Source organism: Rhinatrema bivittatum, chromosome 10 (assembly GCF_901001135.1).
Source record: "Rhinatrema bivittatum chromosome 10, aRhiBiv1.1, whole genome shotgun sequence".
In the NCBI taxonomy this organism is placed as follows: domain Eukaryota; kingdom Metazoa; phylum Chordata; class Amphibia; order Gymnophiona; family Rhinatrematidae; genus Rhinatrema; species Rhinatrema bivittatum.
Window position 1 is genome coordinate 100,764,333 of NC_042624.1, and position 14,305 is coordinate 100,778,637.

Sequence of the window (14,305 nt, forward strand, 5' to 3'; positions counted from 1 at the left end):
AGACTTCTTTTTAGAACTCCATTAGATCACCTTGGGCCTGGAATGTAATCCCCCCCCCCCCCCCCTTTCCCCTGTTAAAGGATCCATACCAGGGTTTTACCGGACTGAGTCAGGACTATACCTTGGTGTCGAGTGTACCCCAGCTTAAGGTTATACCTGGAAGGGGGGGGACTACACATACAATTTTTTTTTTAAGGCAGCTCAGGAAAATGAAACAGCAAACGACAGTCACATCCTTCTTAATTAGATGATGTAAATAAATGACTAATTTGTACCTTTATTGTAAAATACTGCTGTCTAAGCTGGCATTGAACTGTTCCTTTCATATGAAGGTCTGGAAGTGAGACTTTCTATTGGGGGTGCAAAGCACAGACAATCGAGTATTCATTTTGTCACCCTGCCAAGAATTGGTGATTGAGCAGGATAGAAGTTTTTTTTTTAAAATATGCATTTTTTATCAGATGGAACATAGCACCCCATGTTGAGAACTTACATATACATTTCATGAATAGATAAAGGATAATTTATCCTGAAGAAAATTGAAACTACAAAATGTATTTGTGGGCGTATGAAATCTTTGCCTATGTATTTAGTTTAAAACATACAGTTTGTGCTCCATGGTGCATTTCAAAATGGACTATTGTCTCCAAAAGCGAATATATATATATATATATATATATATATATATATATATATATATATATATATATATATATATATATATAATAAATAGCTTATATATGTGTCTGCATAATGCAAGCTACTTAATATTTGTTTAACCTGTGGCTATTGCAAGTTTTATTTTCAGAAACCTCACCTATTGACTATCAGTCAGGTAAAGAGATCCCTTTGAATCCTCAACGACATTACAGTCATTGAGGCGTGATGCCTGCTTTCAGGTTTTCTTTTAAGATTTGGTAGACAGTTGTAGGTCTACAAGAAAAAAAAAACAGGTATCCTTCCTAAAATTGCCATTATATAAATTCGGAATGGGTGAGACAGTCCCACTAAAACTTCCTGTTTCCATCAGAACAAAATTTGCATGCTGTAAGTAGTTAAAACTATGACACAAGGAACAAAAATGAGAGTTTATGAAGAACTCTAGAGTAGTGAACTATGAGACAAAAGTTCATCTTCCTTCTGCTCATTGCTTTGAGACCAGGCCTACCATTTTATCTCAAGAACTTAGATGGTTCTTTAGAACTGGAATTCACTATGCCTTTTATGTAATTTCCTTTACACTATCCTTCCTGACTAAAGAGGCAGGGATCCTTTTTTTTTTTTTTTCTTTTAGCGCAAATTAACTTCAGAAGACCCAAGCCCACCTTTAACAGTAACCAGCTCATTATTTGATTTTGTGGTACCTCGGGAGTTTTGTTATGTTTACCCCTACCCCTTACAGAATAACTTTATTCCCTCTGCTAGGAAGAGTTTAGTAATGCCTACCCCCACCCCCAAATATGTACTGAAATGAGGAGGAAAAAAAGGAGCTTTCTTCCAATTCAGAAGAGGTCGAACAACTCAAGAGGTTTTTGCTGAATGCAAGATCCATGAAGCTTGGCCTAATTTGTTGCCCAAGCAATGTCGCACACAAAGCTGAAGAATTGCTGCAACCAGTGTTATTTTATCTATGTGACTCTCTTCTCTACCAGACCACAGCCTTTGGAAAAAACAGGCCAAGGTGAATGCTTGACTTTCTACTTTACTGTAGCATTTACATGTTTTGAGTATTTTATCTACTGATTTTGTTATTGTGATGTTTGATTCGATATATCTGTACATTGCAATCCACTCTGAAAAAGTAATTGGAAGTAGCAAAATAAGATTTTAAATAAATAAATAAACCTGTGCTTTGCACCCCCAATAAAGTCCCAATTACAGATCATTATGTGAAATGGGACAGTTCTAGGGATGTGCAGAGGGACACCATACGTTGCATTCTGGATTCGGATTCGTCGGGGGCAGATACATTACATTCGGCAAGGGGGCCCCCCAATACGTTTATACGTTAATTCTTATTCGTTCCCCAGCTAAAATTAAATTAACTACAACCCCCCACCCTCCTGACCCCCCCCCCCCCCCCCAAGACTTACCAAAACTCCCTGGTGGTCCAGCGGGGGGTCCGGGAGCCATCTCCTGCACTCACACCCTCGGCTGCCGGTATTCAAAATGGCGCTGATAGACTTTGACCTACTATGTCACAGGGGCTTCCAGTGCCATTGGTCAACCCCTGTCACATGATAGGAGCAATGGATGGCCGGCACCATGACCGTCGGCCCCTGTGACATAGTGAGGATGAAGGCTATCGGCTGCTAGTATTCAAAATGGTGCCGCTGGACCACCAGGGAGTTTTGGTAAGTCTTGGAGGGGTCAGGAGGGTGGGGGGTTTGTTTAAATTGGCTCCTTTAGACGGCTGAATAATTCCGCGAAGATTCGTTGCATTCGTGGGGAATCGCAATACATTTCGCTTCTCCACAAATACAACGAATATGGCCCTATACGTTGCGGATTACCAATTCGTAGGGAACGAATGCATACCCCTAGACAGTTCAACGAGAGCTTGGACAGAAGTATTTTGTAATTAATGTGCAAATACCTTAAGTTGATCTCTTGCCCCAAAAGAGAACATATTACCAGATCTGACTCTTATGATTTGGGTAAGGAGCAACACCTCTTCCTCATCTAGCTATGCTTTATAGCTTAGGCAAAGTATTTTGTAGATAGCTAAATCTACCTATAAAGCAACACTACTACTGCCTTTTGCTTCTTTGCCCAGCAGCTTCTTTCTGCTCTGTTGGCCTTCCAGCTTAAATGGAACCTATTCTAAAAAGTCCTATAGCGCTATAAGCCTCCATTCTTAACTTCTTAGGAATTTTGTTTTTATTACGCCAACACAGTGACTGTCCTTAGTAGGGGAGCTACAGCACACGGAACCCGGCATACATACACCCTCAGTCACACCTGTACGTGTTGCTGTTATGCAATGGCTAGATTCTCTCTCCTGGGAGACTCAGAATGGTGCTCCATCCCCTGCCAGCCAGGTACAGAAATCAAATCCAGATCCCCCATATGGCAACGACACAGCACTACCATTAGCTCATAGACTCCATTCCACTCCTTGTTTTTTTTTTTTATTTCGTTACAAGTCAGCATTACATAAACCTTAATACATCATATATTTCTTCACTGGTCCAAAAAATCATCCCTCTCAATGTCTTATAATCATTGAATACTTATAAGCTTTTCTAATCCTGTTTGACTTTACATCGATGAAGAACCACTGCTTGCCTTTCAGTGCTCTTGTTATATTGCCAGAACTACCCCGGCTTTTTCAATGTGATGTTTCATCCTTTTTCAATCATAGCTATCTCATGGATGTGTTTGTGCCAGTGTTCTACAAGGGGAGATTTTCACATAGTTGCTAAAGTATGACCAGCTGCATAGATAAAATGACTGCCCAATATCTCTTCATCGGTATGTAATGATCACTCTTCCGACTGGGCCATTACATTTTATCTTTGATAACTTGCCCCACAGATACGGCAACTCAATTGTGGGGAAATTGTTTGAAAGAGCTTCTTTTCTGCTTGCAGAACTCCACTGGCTACCTATTGTTAAGACAACTAAATCTAAGCTATTGAAGGGTAATGGTCCTAAAAGCCTATGGGATAGGCTTATAAGGTGTGTTTTTTGATGGTAGCATTGGCCCAAATTTACGGCTGAAACAGCATGCAGCGCAAGCCTTTCCCTAGGTAGCTTCACAGGCTTTGAATGTTAGAGCACAATTAAATCTTCTGAAATTTTGGAATCTAGTGAAGACACTTTTTTGTTTCCTAAGGGGAGAAGATTTATACCTGGGTATAGTAGAAGTGTAGACTCCTTTGAAGGTGATGAAGGGTTTTTGTTTAGGAGTTATATAGTTATTTTAGAGTTTAGTTTTATTTTATTTTTATGCTATTTTTGTATTTTAATCTGTCTTTATTTTGTTGTGTTAAATTGTGAACATTATGTGAAAACAAGAACGATATTGGAATTCAAAAGGGCATGGGACAAACACAGAGGATCCCTACTGGCAAAAGAATGGAAATAAAGAAATTGGGTAAGGTTTCTGTTATACCTAAAGTTTACATTTCTGCTTGGGGGTAATTTGTACAGAACAAGTTACTAACACTACCCTTAACAGAAGGCTTGGGGGTGACCTGCACGAAGGTGCAGTTACTACTACCCTAAACAACTTGCTGAGCATACTAGATGGACCATTTTAGTCTTTGTTACTATATATGTTACTATGTTGAAACTGCATTCATTGTATTTTTACTGTTTATGCAGTATATAAATTTATTAAATAAATGTAACATACCTCCCCGTGACCAAGTTACTGAGTGCATTTGGCTTATTAGTATTGGATGAAAAGAATTTTAAAGAAATGTAATGGCCTATTAACATTATAGTCATTTAAATATTTTTAAAAGGCAACCAAGCTACTCAGCAGGAAATCCCTATAGAACTGACTGGACATTTTTACAATGATGGAAGGTGGTGAACAGTTCACAAGTTTTCCGTTTTGAATAAAGCCTCATAAATGCAGTTCTAGGCTTTCCATTTTAAGATGGATGCCTAAGGAGCCCAATACCCAAACAATACTTAGCCAAATAAGTTGGATTTACCTGGTTTAAATGGTGGCTGATGAATATCAGCCTATGTTCAGGGGTCACCACTTAGTCGGAAAAGTAGCTAGCCAGATAAATTGTGGGTGGGTGGGTAGATCAGTACGGCACTACTTATACTGATAACTTAGCCAGATAAGTAGTGATATTCATACTTAACCAGCTAAGTTAGACCTGCTCTATGGCAGGTCTAATTTATCTGATTTAACTTACCTGGCTAAGTAGCACCAAATACAGGGATATTCAGGATCATAGCCATTCTGCTGAATATCCCATGTAAATTACCAAGATAAGACTTATCTGGCTAGCTGGATTGCTTTAAATACAGATCAAGATTACTAATATTGAAAAACTTCAGAAATCACACTTTATTTACAGCTCTTGCCCATACCTTAATGTAACATTACAGTAAAGCACACAGACATGAGAACAGGTTTTGTTGAAATTCTAAAACATTTACTTTTAAAATATTTAATTAGATTGAACTATTAATAAATATATAATTTGTATATATTTTTTTTTTCAGCCAGTAAGCTGTGATTTATTGGATAAATACTGGGAACAGATTAGCTACATGCTGGTAGACTTAAATTATCCACATTAATCAGTAGAATTTTTTTTTTTCCTGACAAAGAGAGGCCCAGGACAGAGGTTGCCAACTGCAATCCTTCCAACTTACAAACAGCTCTGGTTTTCCAGGCATAGCTATGCAAGTTAGCACGATTCTGAGATTGATTAGTATGCAAATACACCTGAAGACTATTCATTGTGAATATCCCAAAGCAAAACCCTGTTTGAAGCTCTCAAGGTCCAGAGTAGCCTACCCCTGGTCCAGAGGTGACCAGACAGAGCATTCTTTTTCCATTTACACTATTTAAGAAGACAGATTTCCCAGGACCTGCTAGAGGCTGGTTTAAATACTGCCAGAAGGGCTATGATGTTCAAACTCCTGTCAGGAGAGAAGCATGCAGTCAGTTTTGGTGAATTAAATATTAAGGGGGTAATTTTTAAAAAGATTTCTGTGCTTAAAACTGGGTATTACGCACATAAGTGCACTTTAAGTGCGTAAAGGGGTTTTTGAAAAATGCTACGCAGTGAGGACGGTGCAATAAAGTGCGTACAAAACGCGCGTCCATAACCCCGAATGTAATAATAAGGGGATCAGCATCTCCCAAAACCTGTGTCCAAACAAAGGCGTAAGTAATAGCGCTCATCATATGTAAATACCATTTAGATGAGGCTATTGGCAAAAAATTGCCGTGCGCTCGAGGCACACTTTTTAACTCTTCAAATTTTACGCTCGTCCCGCAACAAGGGGTCTACTTAAAAACAAAAAATGCTTTTCTATGGTTCCTCCTACCTAGGATTGTTAAAGTAGGAGGAACCTACAGAAAGCAGCTTTCTGGCGAGAAAAAACCATTTCTGGGCGCACAATGCACACGCTGCAGACCATATATATTGTGCTGGTAAATTTGCTGCTGCGAGATAAATCAGACTCTTGGAAATTGAGCGTCCATTTTGGTAACCTGCACACAGCCACTTCTGGGCTCCTGATGCCAAGTACACGCTAGAGGCACACAATTTATCCCTAGCACATCTGTTTTAGTGTGGCAGCTCATTTACATATTGCATCAGGTGCCCAGGAGAGCTGGATGTGCGCATGTGTTAAAAAAAAAAAACCAAAAAAAAAAAAAACCTGGCACCCAGTTTGGACACACTTTTTTTTTTTTTACGTGCAGTGTATTGCATCGGCCTGTATGTTTTTACGCATTTAAATCCCTTTTAAAAATTACCCCTTTAGCAACATAAAAATATCCTGGTTCTTACCACTGCCCTGGAGAAGACCTACTTAGTCTGGTTTTCAGGATAAACACAAATGTACATGAGAGATTTGCATACATTGGAGATCTGGTATATGAAAATTTGTCATGCATATTCATTATGGGTGTCCTGTAAACCAGATCTGTTAGATGTGTCCCTTGGATAGGATTGAGAACCACTGTCCTGGCTGAATGTGAATCCCTTGTGCTCTATTCCAGTCCACAGGCCACCCTTCACCTGCTCCCCCAGCCAGTTGGATTTTCAGGATATTCTTAATGCAATGCCTCCAGTGTATGTTAATACATCCTATGCATATGTATTAGGGATATCCTGAAAACCCAACTGGTTAACAGGGACCCAAGGAGCGATTTGAGCACTACTGTACTGTTCAAGCAGTTGTACTTTGCCTTGAGGGCCATAGAATTATACAGTCACATACAACAAGTGATCCCACTGAAGGCAAGCTGAAGAGTTTAGAGTAGTCCCAGTTTAATTATTTTTATTTAAAACTACTTTCCCACTGCATATATGAGATGGAAATCTAATGGCGTAGTGTAAGGCAAAAATGCAACAGATCAAAAGAAAACAGACACAAAATTCTGAGTACACAGGGCCCAGCATATCCTGCAATCTCCAAAGATTAAGTATGTTCATCCACTGGATCTTTTAACCCGCTTACCCACTATTCTTTATGATTGTCTGAACCACAGCAGGGCTGTTTGACAGAAGATGAGTAAGGATGGAAAAAGGTCTAATAGGAGCCTTGCTGGGCAGATTCTCTTGTAGCCTTTTGACTTTGAAACATTAATATTTCTGTAGGTAAAAGTAATACTGCCAGTGCTTTTCCAATAAACAGTTGGGAAAGGTAGGAATCTGTCTTCAAAATGGCGCAGATAAAAACGTTTATGAACCAAATGAGTCCATAAATATGGACTTGATTTGGCATCTTTATTTTAGCAAGCAAAAGCCATCTCTAGGATATCTCAGGATCAGCAATAAAAAGGACCAATTTTGGTCACTTCTGAGACAGCTCGGGGAATAGCAGTGAAGCGGGGCTGGCTTTAGGTTGTCTTGTGTCCACAGAAAAGATGTAGGAGGTAATTAATAAGTATCCACATTTTCTAAGAAAAGGTGTTTTTCCCACTGCAGAGTTTTCATGAAATAGCATTACTGCTGCTGGCTGCACCTGCTGAGAAACTGGAAAATATATAATTTAGCAAAATACCACCACCATTCACCTAGCAGCACTGCTAGACTTCACAGGCAATTTCTCAACAATGTAATAAGCTCAGCCAGCTTTGCCCCCTAAGGAGAGCAGCCTGTACACTATGACCAGTTTCTCCCTTTGTTGCACAGAAATCCCATCATCTCCTAATACATGGAGATTCATACATCTGCTAAAAGCTTAAAAATAATATATTAAAGGCAAGTCTAACACCATTTCATGTTTAAAACATTTTTCCAAGTGATGTCATTTTGTATTTAAAAAAACAAAAACATGTTATCCATGTGCAACCATTCTACAACACTCCCTTATCTGCTCAGTTTACTAGGTAAACATCTATTTTCACAAATTCAGTTGCCATACAGTAAAAATGAATCAGTACCAAGATGTTATTTTTCAGGAGGTGACATCTGCATGTCAGAACTCCTGAGCTTTGCATTCCAGCAGTTAATTTTATTCCCTCAGTGGTCTACTAAATTAGGCCAGCACATAATAGAGCCTCTATTACACATCACTCGCCTTCTGGGGCTCATTTGTTTACAGTGAGCAATAAAAACAGAAGTGTCAATATTAATACACATGGCCGCAATATTTTATTCCAGAGCAGAGATGGCCATTTCTTAAAAAAAAAAAAAAAAAAAAAAAAAAGTTGTAGTGCACGATTCAATGCTACGGGAAGCAGCAAACAGTCTCTGCCGTCTTTTGTGTTTAATTTTTTTTTTCCATTCGTCTAACAAGCTTGATACTTCACATTCACTCACATGGATTCTTTTTGCTCATGTTGTAATTTGGAATTGAGACATCTCAGGAATGTCTAAAGCAAATATCTCCCATGTGACTCAGTAGCTCCACAGAGGTAAAACTCTCCAATCACAGTTTCACTTTTCCAAGGGAACAAACGAGACAGCGGAAGTATTATTTCAAAGCCACGGTGTGCTAGAGTGCATATGGACAAGTCTCTAGAGACAGCAGGGATTTTAATTGATACACATCTGAACTATATACCTACAACAGTACTTGAAAGTAATAAAGCAGATGCAGAAATAACTTTACCCTGAAAGCAAGGAATTAAAATACTGTCTTCAAAAATAGATTTGATCCTTTTAGAAAGAGAGGATTCTTTTTTTCATGACAAATCAATTGCTTAAAAAAAAAAAAAATTAATAGCATTTAGTTTATGCACAGACCCACAATATAATACATTAATGCCAACAAATGAACGCATGGCCTAGTTCTCCCCAGCACGCACTGCTTGGCCAGCATCTTCTGAATGAATAGGAGGAATTTTGGTGCTCAGCTGTGTATAAATGTAAGGCCAGATTTTGTTTGTCTCTGTCCCAGAATACGTGTGCAGGATACCTCGATTTCTGAAAAACAGCACAGACAGTACAAGGATGAAACATTCCTGACTTGGGACCTGATTTTTACTAAGCATTTTTCCAATAGACACAGAATGGGAGAAAAGCTTTAGTAAATCATTAGGCCCTTAGCTTGTAAGTGATTAAGGGCCAGCTTTATTAAGGCTTTTCTATCATTTTGTATCTGAGGCAAAACAAGTAAATCCGGTCGGAAAGGATATCTAAGCAGAACATGGTTTCATTTCCCCCCAATATGATTGGTTGAACACAGGAAAGCATTTCAGGGGAGAGGCTCAATTTGAATGACCTTAATTGTTCAGAGGCATAAAAGTTCAAAAACGTACACAAAGTACGGTCTTCCAATAGCAATAATCCACTCCCGTTTTGTCTTGGAGAAGGTATTAACTGCCAGTTGTGAATGATCTTTTTGCACCTAGGAAACAGTCCTGAATACAGCCATGTGCCGCACTAAAAGCAGCTACAGTGTTAAGTATAAGTTAATCGGAGCAGCTGCTCTTCAAATCTCCCCCTCCATGAACCGTGAAATACAGATACCAAGTCGCCATGGTGTTGACCAACTCTAGAGAGTTACCCTAGCAGACAGTAGGTTGCAGATTTCCACAGCTACTCCCTATGACAACAGACAGCTTCTCACAGTAATCTCAGACTTTTTAGCTGGTGCTGTATTTACTGCCGTGCTTTATATACCACCTTCCTCCCCCCCCCCCCCCAAAAAAAGGGGGTCTAAACAGACCCAGCTTGTGGGGTATGCAATCTGTGTGATCACCTCATGCAGCCACTGGCCTGAAGAACCAGCACAGTCGCTCGACTGATAGGGCCTGTGGGATACAAGAAGGGCTGCTACTTCCCTCTGCCCTCTATTCCCCATCCATGGGATGAAGAAAAGTTACTTCCAAGTGCTGCCCCTTCTTCCCCTGCAGCCCATGCGGGTGCAGTGCTGCTGCTCCCCCACCCTCTGCCTTCAAGAGAGGAGCAATAGGGCCCCTGGCCCTTCTAAATAATTATGCCTGCTGCATAAACCTCCTCCGCATTTAGAACTGGTGGGCCCCCAGCCTTGCTTCCTTGCTGCCAGGGCAGGAATGGAAGGTAAGAGCGAGGAGAGGAGGATGAAAGAATGGAAGGGGGGCGGTACACAGGGACAAGAAGGTAAGAGGGATGTAAGGGGTATACAAAAATAGGAAGTAGGAATGGAAGGCAAGAGCGAGGTTGCAGGCAGTGGCATAGTGAAGCTGGGATTCTTCACTGGTGCAGAGAGGGAGCACCGATTTCAGTTTTTGTATGGGGTGCCAGTTGGCCTAGACCCAAAATGGGTTAAATTAGAAGAAGAATAAGATACAGCATAATATAATATTTCAATATAGCATAATAAAGTAATAATTAGAAATCAGAAGGTAGGGGGGTAACCTGCACAGAGCGGAGAATGAATGGTCTATTGGGTCTTTTTCTGCCATCATTTACTTATGTTAAGCAACCCCATCCTCTACTCTAAGGGAATGAAAGACAAATACAATTGAAATCCTTCAGCGGTAGTTGTTTGAATTTTGAAAAGCTGTTTTGTTTTTTTTTTTAAAGCAAATCCTAATTTTATGTTCTACAATTAAAGGTTCCATTTCCTGTAGGATGCCTCCGACTGTCCCCTCTACTTTCTTTCAAACTTTCTGCCCCAGTAGGGCACCCCGTGACCTCTGGTTCACACGCTTCATGTGTCCTCAACACCCCCGACACTTAGAATTCCTTTTTCTTTTCTATAGGGAAGCAGGGTTGTTCTTAGGGAGATAAAAAGTTATGTCAAGCATTTTAAAAATTGACCTAACATTGAGTAGTAGTCAAAACTATATAAAACAAAAGGAAGGGGAAATGGCTATGTTCCCTCTTTCCCTGCTGCCTCAACCCAGCATTGGCATCACCAAAACTTTAAAAATGAAGGTTCCCCCAGACCCATCTAACCCCATCCATGGATCTTAGCTGTCCAAAAGACACAGAGCCGGTTGGTCTCACTTTTAAATACTGAGGCAGGGGCACCTGGCGTCTGTGCCTGCCCCATATGGACAGCTAAGCTCCACAGACAGGGTAAGAGGGATAGGAGTTTTATTTGGGCAACATGGATGTTTGAATTTTTTCCGTGGGGGTGGGGGGCAGGGCTGGTGGCTGCATTTTGAAAAAGGAAAAATGAACTCAAATTTTGGTAGTTTTTCTTTTGTTTTCAAAATTTAATGAAATAGGATATTTTGTTAACTTCCTTTTTCATTTCAAAAGACAACACATTTCTAATGTTAACAAGAAAAATAAATCTCAAGACTGTAGAGTTTCTTCTCTCTACCTCTCTGGAGCTCCAAAATGTTATATCTGGAATACCACGTCAACAATCAAATATTTAATTATTTCAAACATTTCAATTTTCAAAGCAAGAACCCTTCACCTGTGTACAGGGTATGATTATTATAGACCTTCATACCACCCCGTGGTTTTTTTGGGCATCTCTGCTCCTTGCTTAAACTGCTTACGGGATCATCTTTAATAATCTGTCTTTCCTTCACCAGTATCAATTTTTCTTTTTATATTTTTCAAAAGTGTTTTGTTTGTATAAAATATGCTGTATGCTTTTTCAAAGCAAGTTATTGAAATCCTCTTATCATTTCACTCTAAAAGATAAGTTCAGGATACTTTTCTTTAGCTGATAACAAGAGTACAGTATTTGATTGATGTGGTGCCTACACTAATTTGTAGTAATTTTTATTGTCAACTTGGAAAAAAAAAAAAAGAGTATTCACAGTATATCTGGAATACCAACATAATTAAAGAAAATGTTTTGACATTTGTCACTTTTTTTTTTTGCTGTGAAAATAGACAGAGGGTAGATGTCCTAAAGTGTGACAATTCTGGGAGGTTATTGAAGGCAACTTACCAAAATTATTGAATGAAAAAACACAGCTGATATCGTATTATATACTAAGCTAATGAGATGTAAAATCATGTTCATTTTTACCAGATTATCAGGTGATAACCTACTTTAACATGCAAAAAAATCTGTATTGCCAGGTACAAATAAAACCACATGGTATTTTAAACAAGCAACACTCACAACATATCCTAGGAAACGCCAGGCAAAAGCTTGCCCATCAAAGCCACTTGTAGACAGTGCTGCCAGGTTATAGAGAAGCTACTGGAGGAGGATGAAAAGTAGAATGGAGAAGAGCAATGAGGAGGTAGGGGAGAGGGGGGAAGATGGTAAGAAAGGAATGAGTCCACTCAAGATGCTGAACCACTGGATGGTTCAACCCCAAAGAGAATTTAGGTGTCTAATTTTCAAAAGATTTCCACATAAAATCAACATCTACACAAGTAAGTAGAGTGTATACTTGTATGTGCTAGTTTGGAAAACATCAAAGTACGGGTGTAAAAGGAAAAACAAACCTGTCAGTTTAGGGGGAAGTACACCATAAGTTGCTATTTTGTAAGTAGTATATGCTCATACATTTCCAGTCTTGTGCATCTGGGCAAACTAGTGATCACAAGTACACACAAATATTTTCAGAAACAGAGTACGCACAGTCTCTATAAAATACACGCCTCCACCTATAACTCAGTGTTATGTGCATAAAATCTACATGCACAATCTTATAAAAGGGGGAGAGAGAGACTCGGGCGGATTTTAAATGCCATGCCCGTGTAAATCCGGCCGGATTTACACGAGCAGGGCCCTCGCGCGCCGGCGGCCTATTTTGCATAGGCCGCCGGCGCGCGCAGAGCCCCGGGACGCGCATAAGTCCCAGGGCTTTTAAAAAGGGGCATGTCGGGGGTGTCGCCAAATGACGCGGCGTTTGGGGGGCGGGCCCGGGGGCGTGGCGCCAGCCCGGGGGCGTGGCGGCGCCCTCCGGAACAGCCTCTGGGTCTGGTCTTGGCGCGCCAGCAGCCCGCTGGCGCGCGCAGATTTACATCTGCCTCCGGTAGGCGTAAATCCATGGATAAAGGTAGGGGGGGGGGTTTAGATAGGGCCGGGGGGTGGGTTAGATAGGGGAAGGGAGGGGAAGGTGAGGGGAGGATGAAAGAAAGTTCCCTCCGAGGCCGCTCCGATTTCGGAGCGGCCTCGGAGGGAACGGAGGCAGGCTGCGCGGCTCGGCGCACGCAGGCTGCCCAAAATCGGCAGCCTTGCGCGCACCGATCCCAGATTTTATAAGCTACGCAAGTAGCTTATAAAATCCAGCGTACTTTTGTTTGCACCTGGTGCGCGAACAAAAGTACGCGATCGCGCTCTTTTTTAAAATCTACCCATATGTGTTTCTCTCTCTCTCTCTAGATATATCTATCTCTATCTATCTCTCTCTCTCTCTCTCTCTCTCTCTCTCTCTCTCTCTCTATGAATTGTGGGGGGTAGAAATATGTAGTATTTTATGAATTCTGAAGCTCCCACCACAGAGTTTATAAAACACTAGTATAAATCTCCACAATGCCTCTTATAATACACATTTGGTAACTTAGCCCAATTTTCAACAGCCTGTGTAAGTTCCCTTTAGACACCAAAATTTAGAATTTGCGGCTGAACTCAGGTGCCTAAATTTAAGCTCCTAAGTTAGGTGTCCAGCACTAGTCATCTCACCATGTTCTCTTTGCTACCTACCTTTTAGGATCCTAAATGTATAAAGAAGCCTGCACTATTGAAAGATCTGTTGATGTAATAAATGCATGGTACTAAGTCCAAATAAGGGCTGCTACAGTGATTTAAGGAACAAATGTGTCTATTTCTTTGGCTATTGGGATCCAAACAAGTCACAAAGCTGGTACATAGGGACTTAACAGTGAATGGTCAGTGGCTAGGGTTGCCAACTGGCTTCAGATTTTCAGGACAGAATGATCCATTCTAGGTTTGTCCCCATCACATGCAGGGAATTGCAGTTCTGATTTCCCTATTGCAGTTCCTTAGAAAAGTAAAGCTATGAATGTTTGCATGAAATGGAATAAAACCAGGATTAAACAACCTGCCCTGAAACTCTGGAGCCAGCTGGCAACCCTATCAGTGGCAGGCACCAAGAGCAACTTCTGTTCAATCAATGAAGCAGCCTTGATAGATTCAGCTCCAAAGTCTCCTATCCACTTTTCCAGGTGCTACAATAGAGTTGTCTGGGAAATAAATGATAGCAGAGTATACCTAACCATTTGAAAATAAAAAAAAAGATTCTACAAATCATAAGATGACACTGAGTCACCATTAACAT

General features: G+C 40.5%; 1 protein-coding gene across 1 annotated transcript in view; it reads right to left on the reverse strand.

Moving 5' to 3' along the window:
• Nucleotides 1–5,011: 5,011 nt before the first annotated feature.
• The window catches only part of AK4 (adenylate kinase 4), a 51,952-nt gene continuing 42,658 nt past the window's right edge, over nucleotides 5,012–14,305 (reverse strand). Inside the window, exon 6 of the mRNA XM_029617858.1 lies at nucleotides 5,012–9,080. Within this exon, the coding sequence (XP_029473718.1) occupies nucleotides 8,942–9,080 (139 nt within the window). The 3' untranslated portion in view covers nucleotides 5,012–8,941. The remainder of the gene's footprint in view (nucleotides 9,081–14,305) is intronic.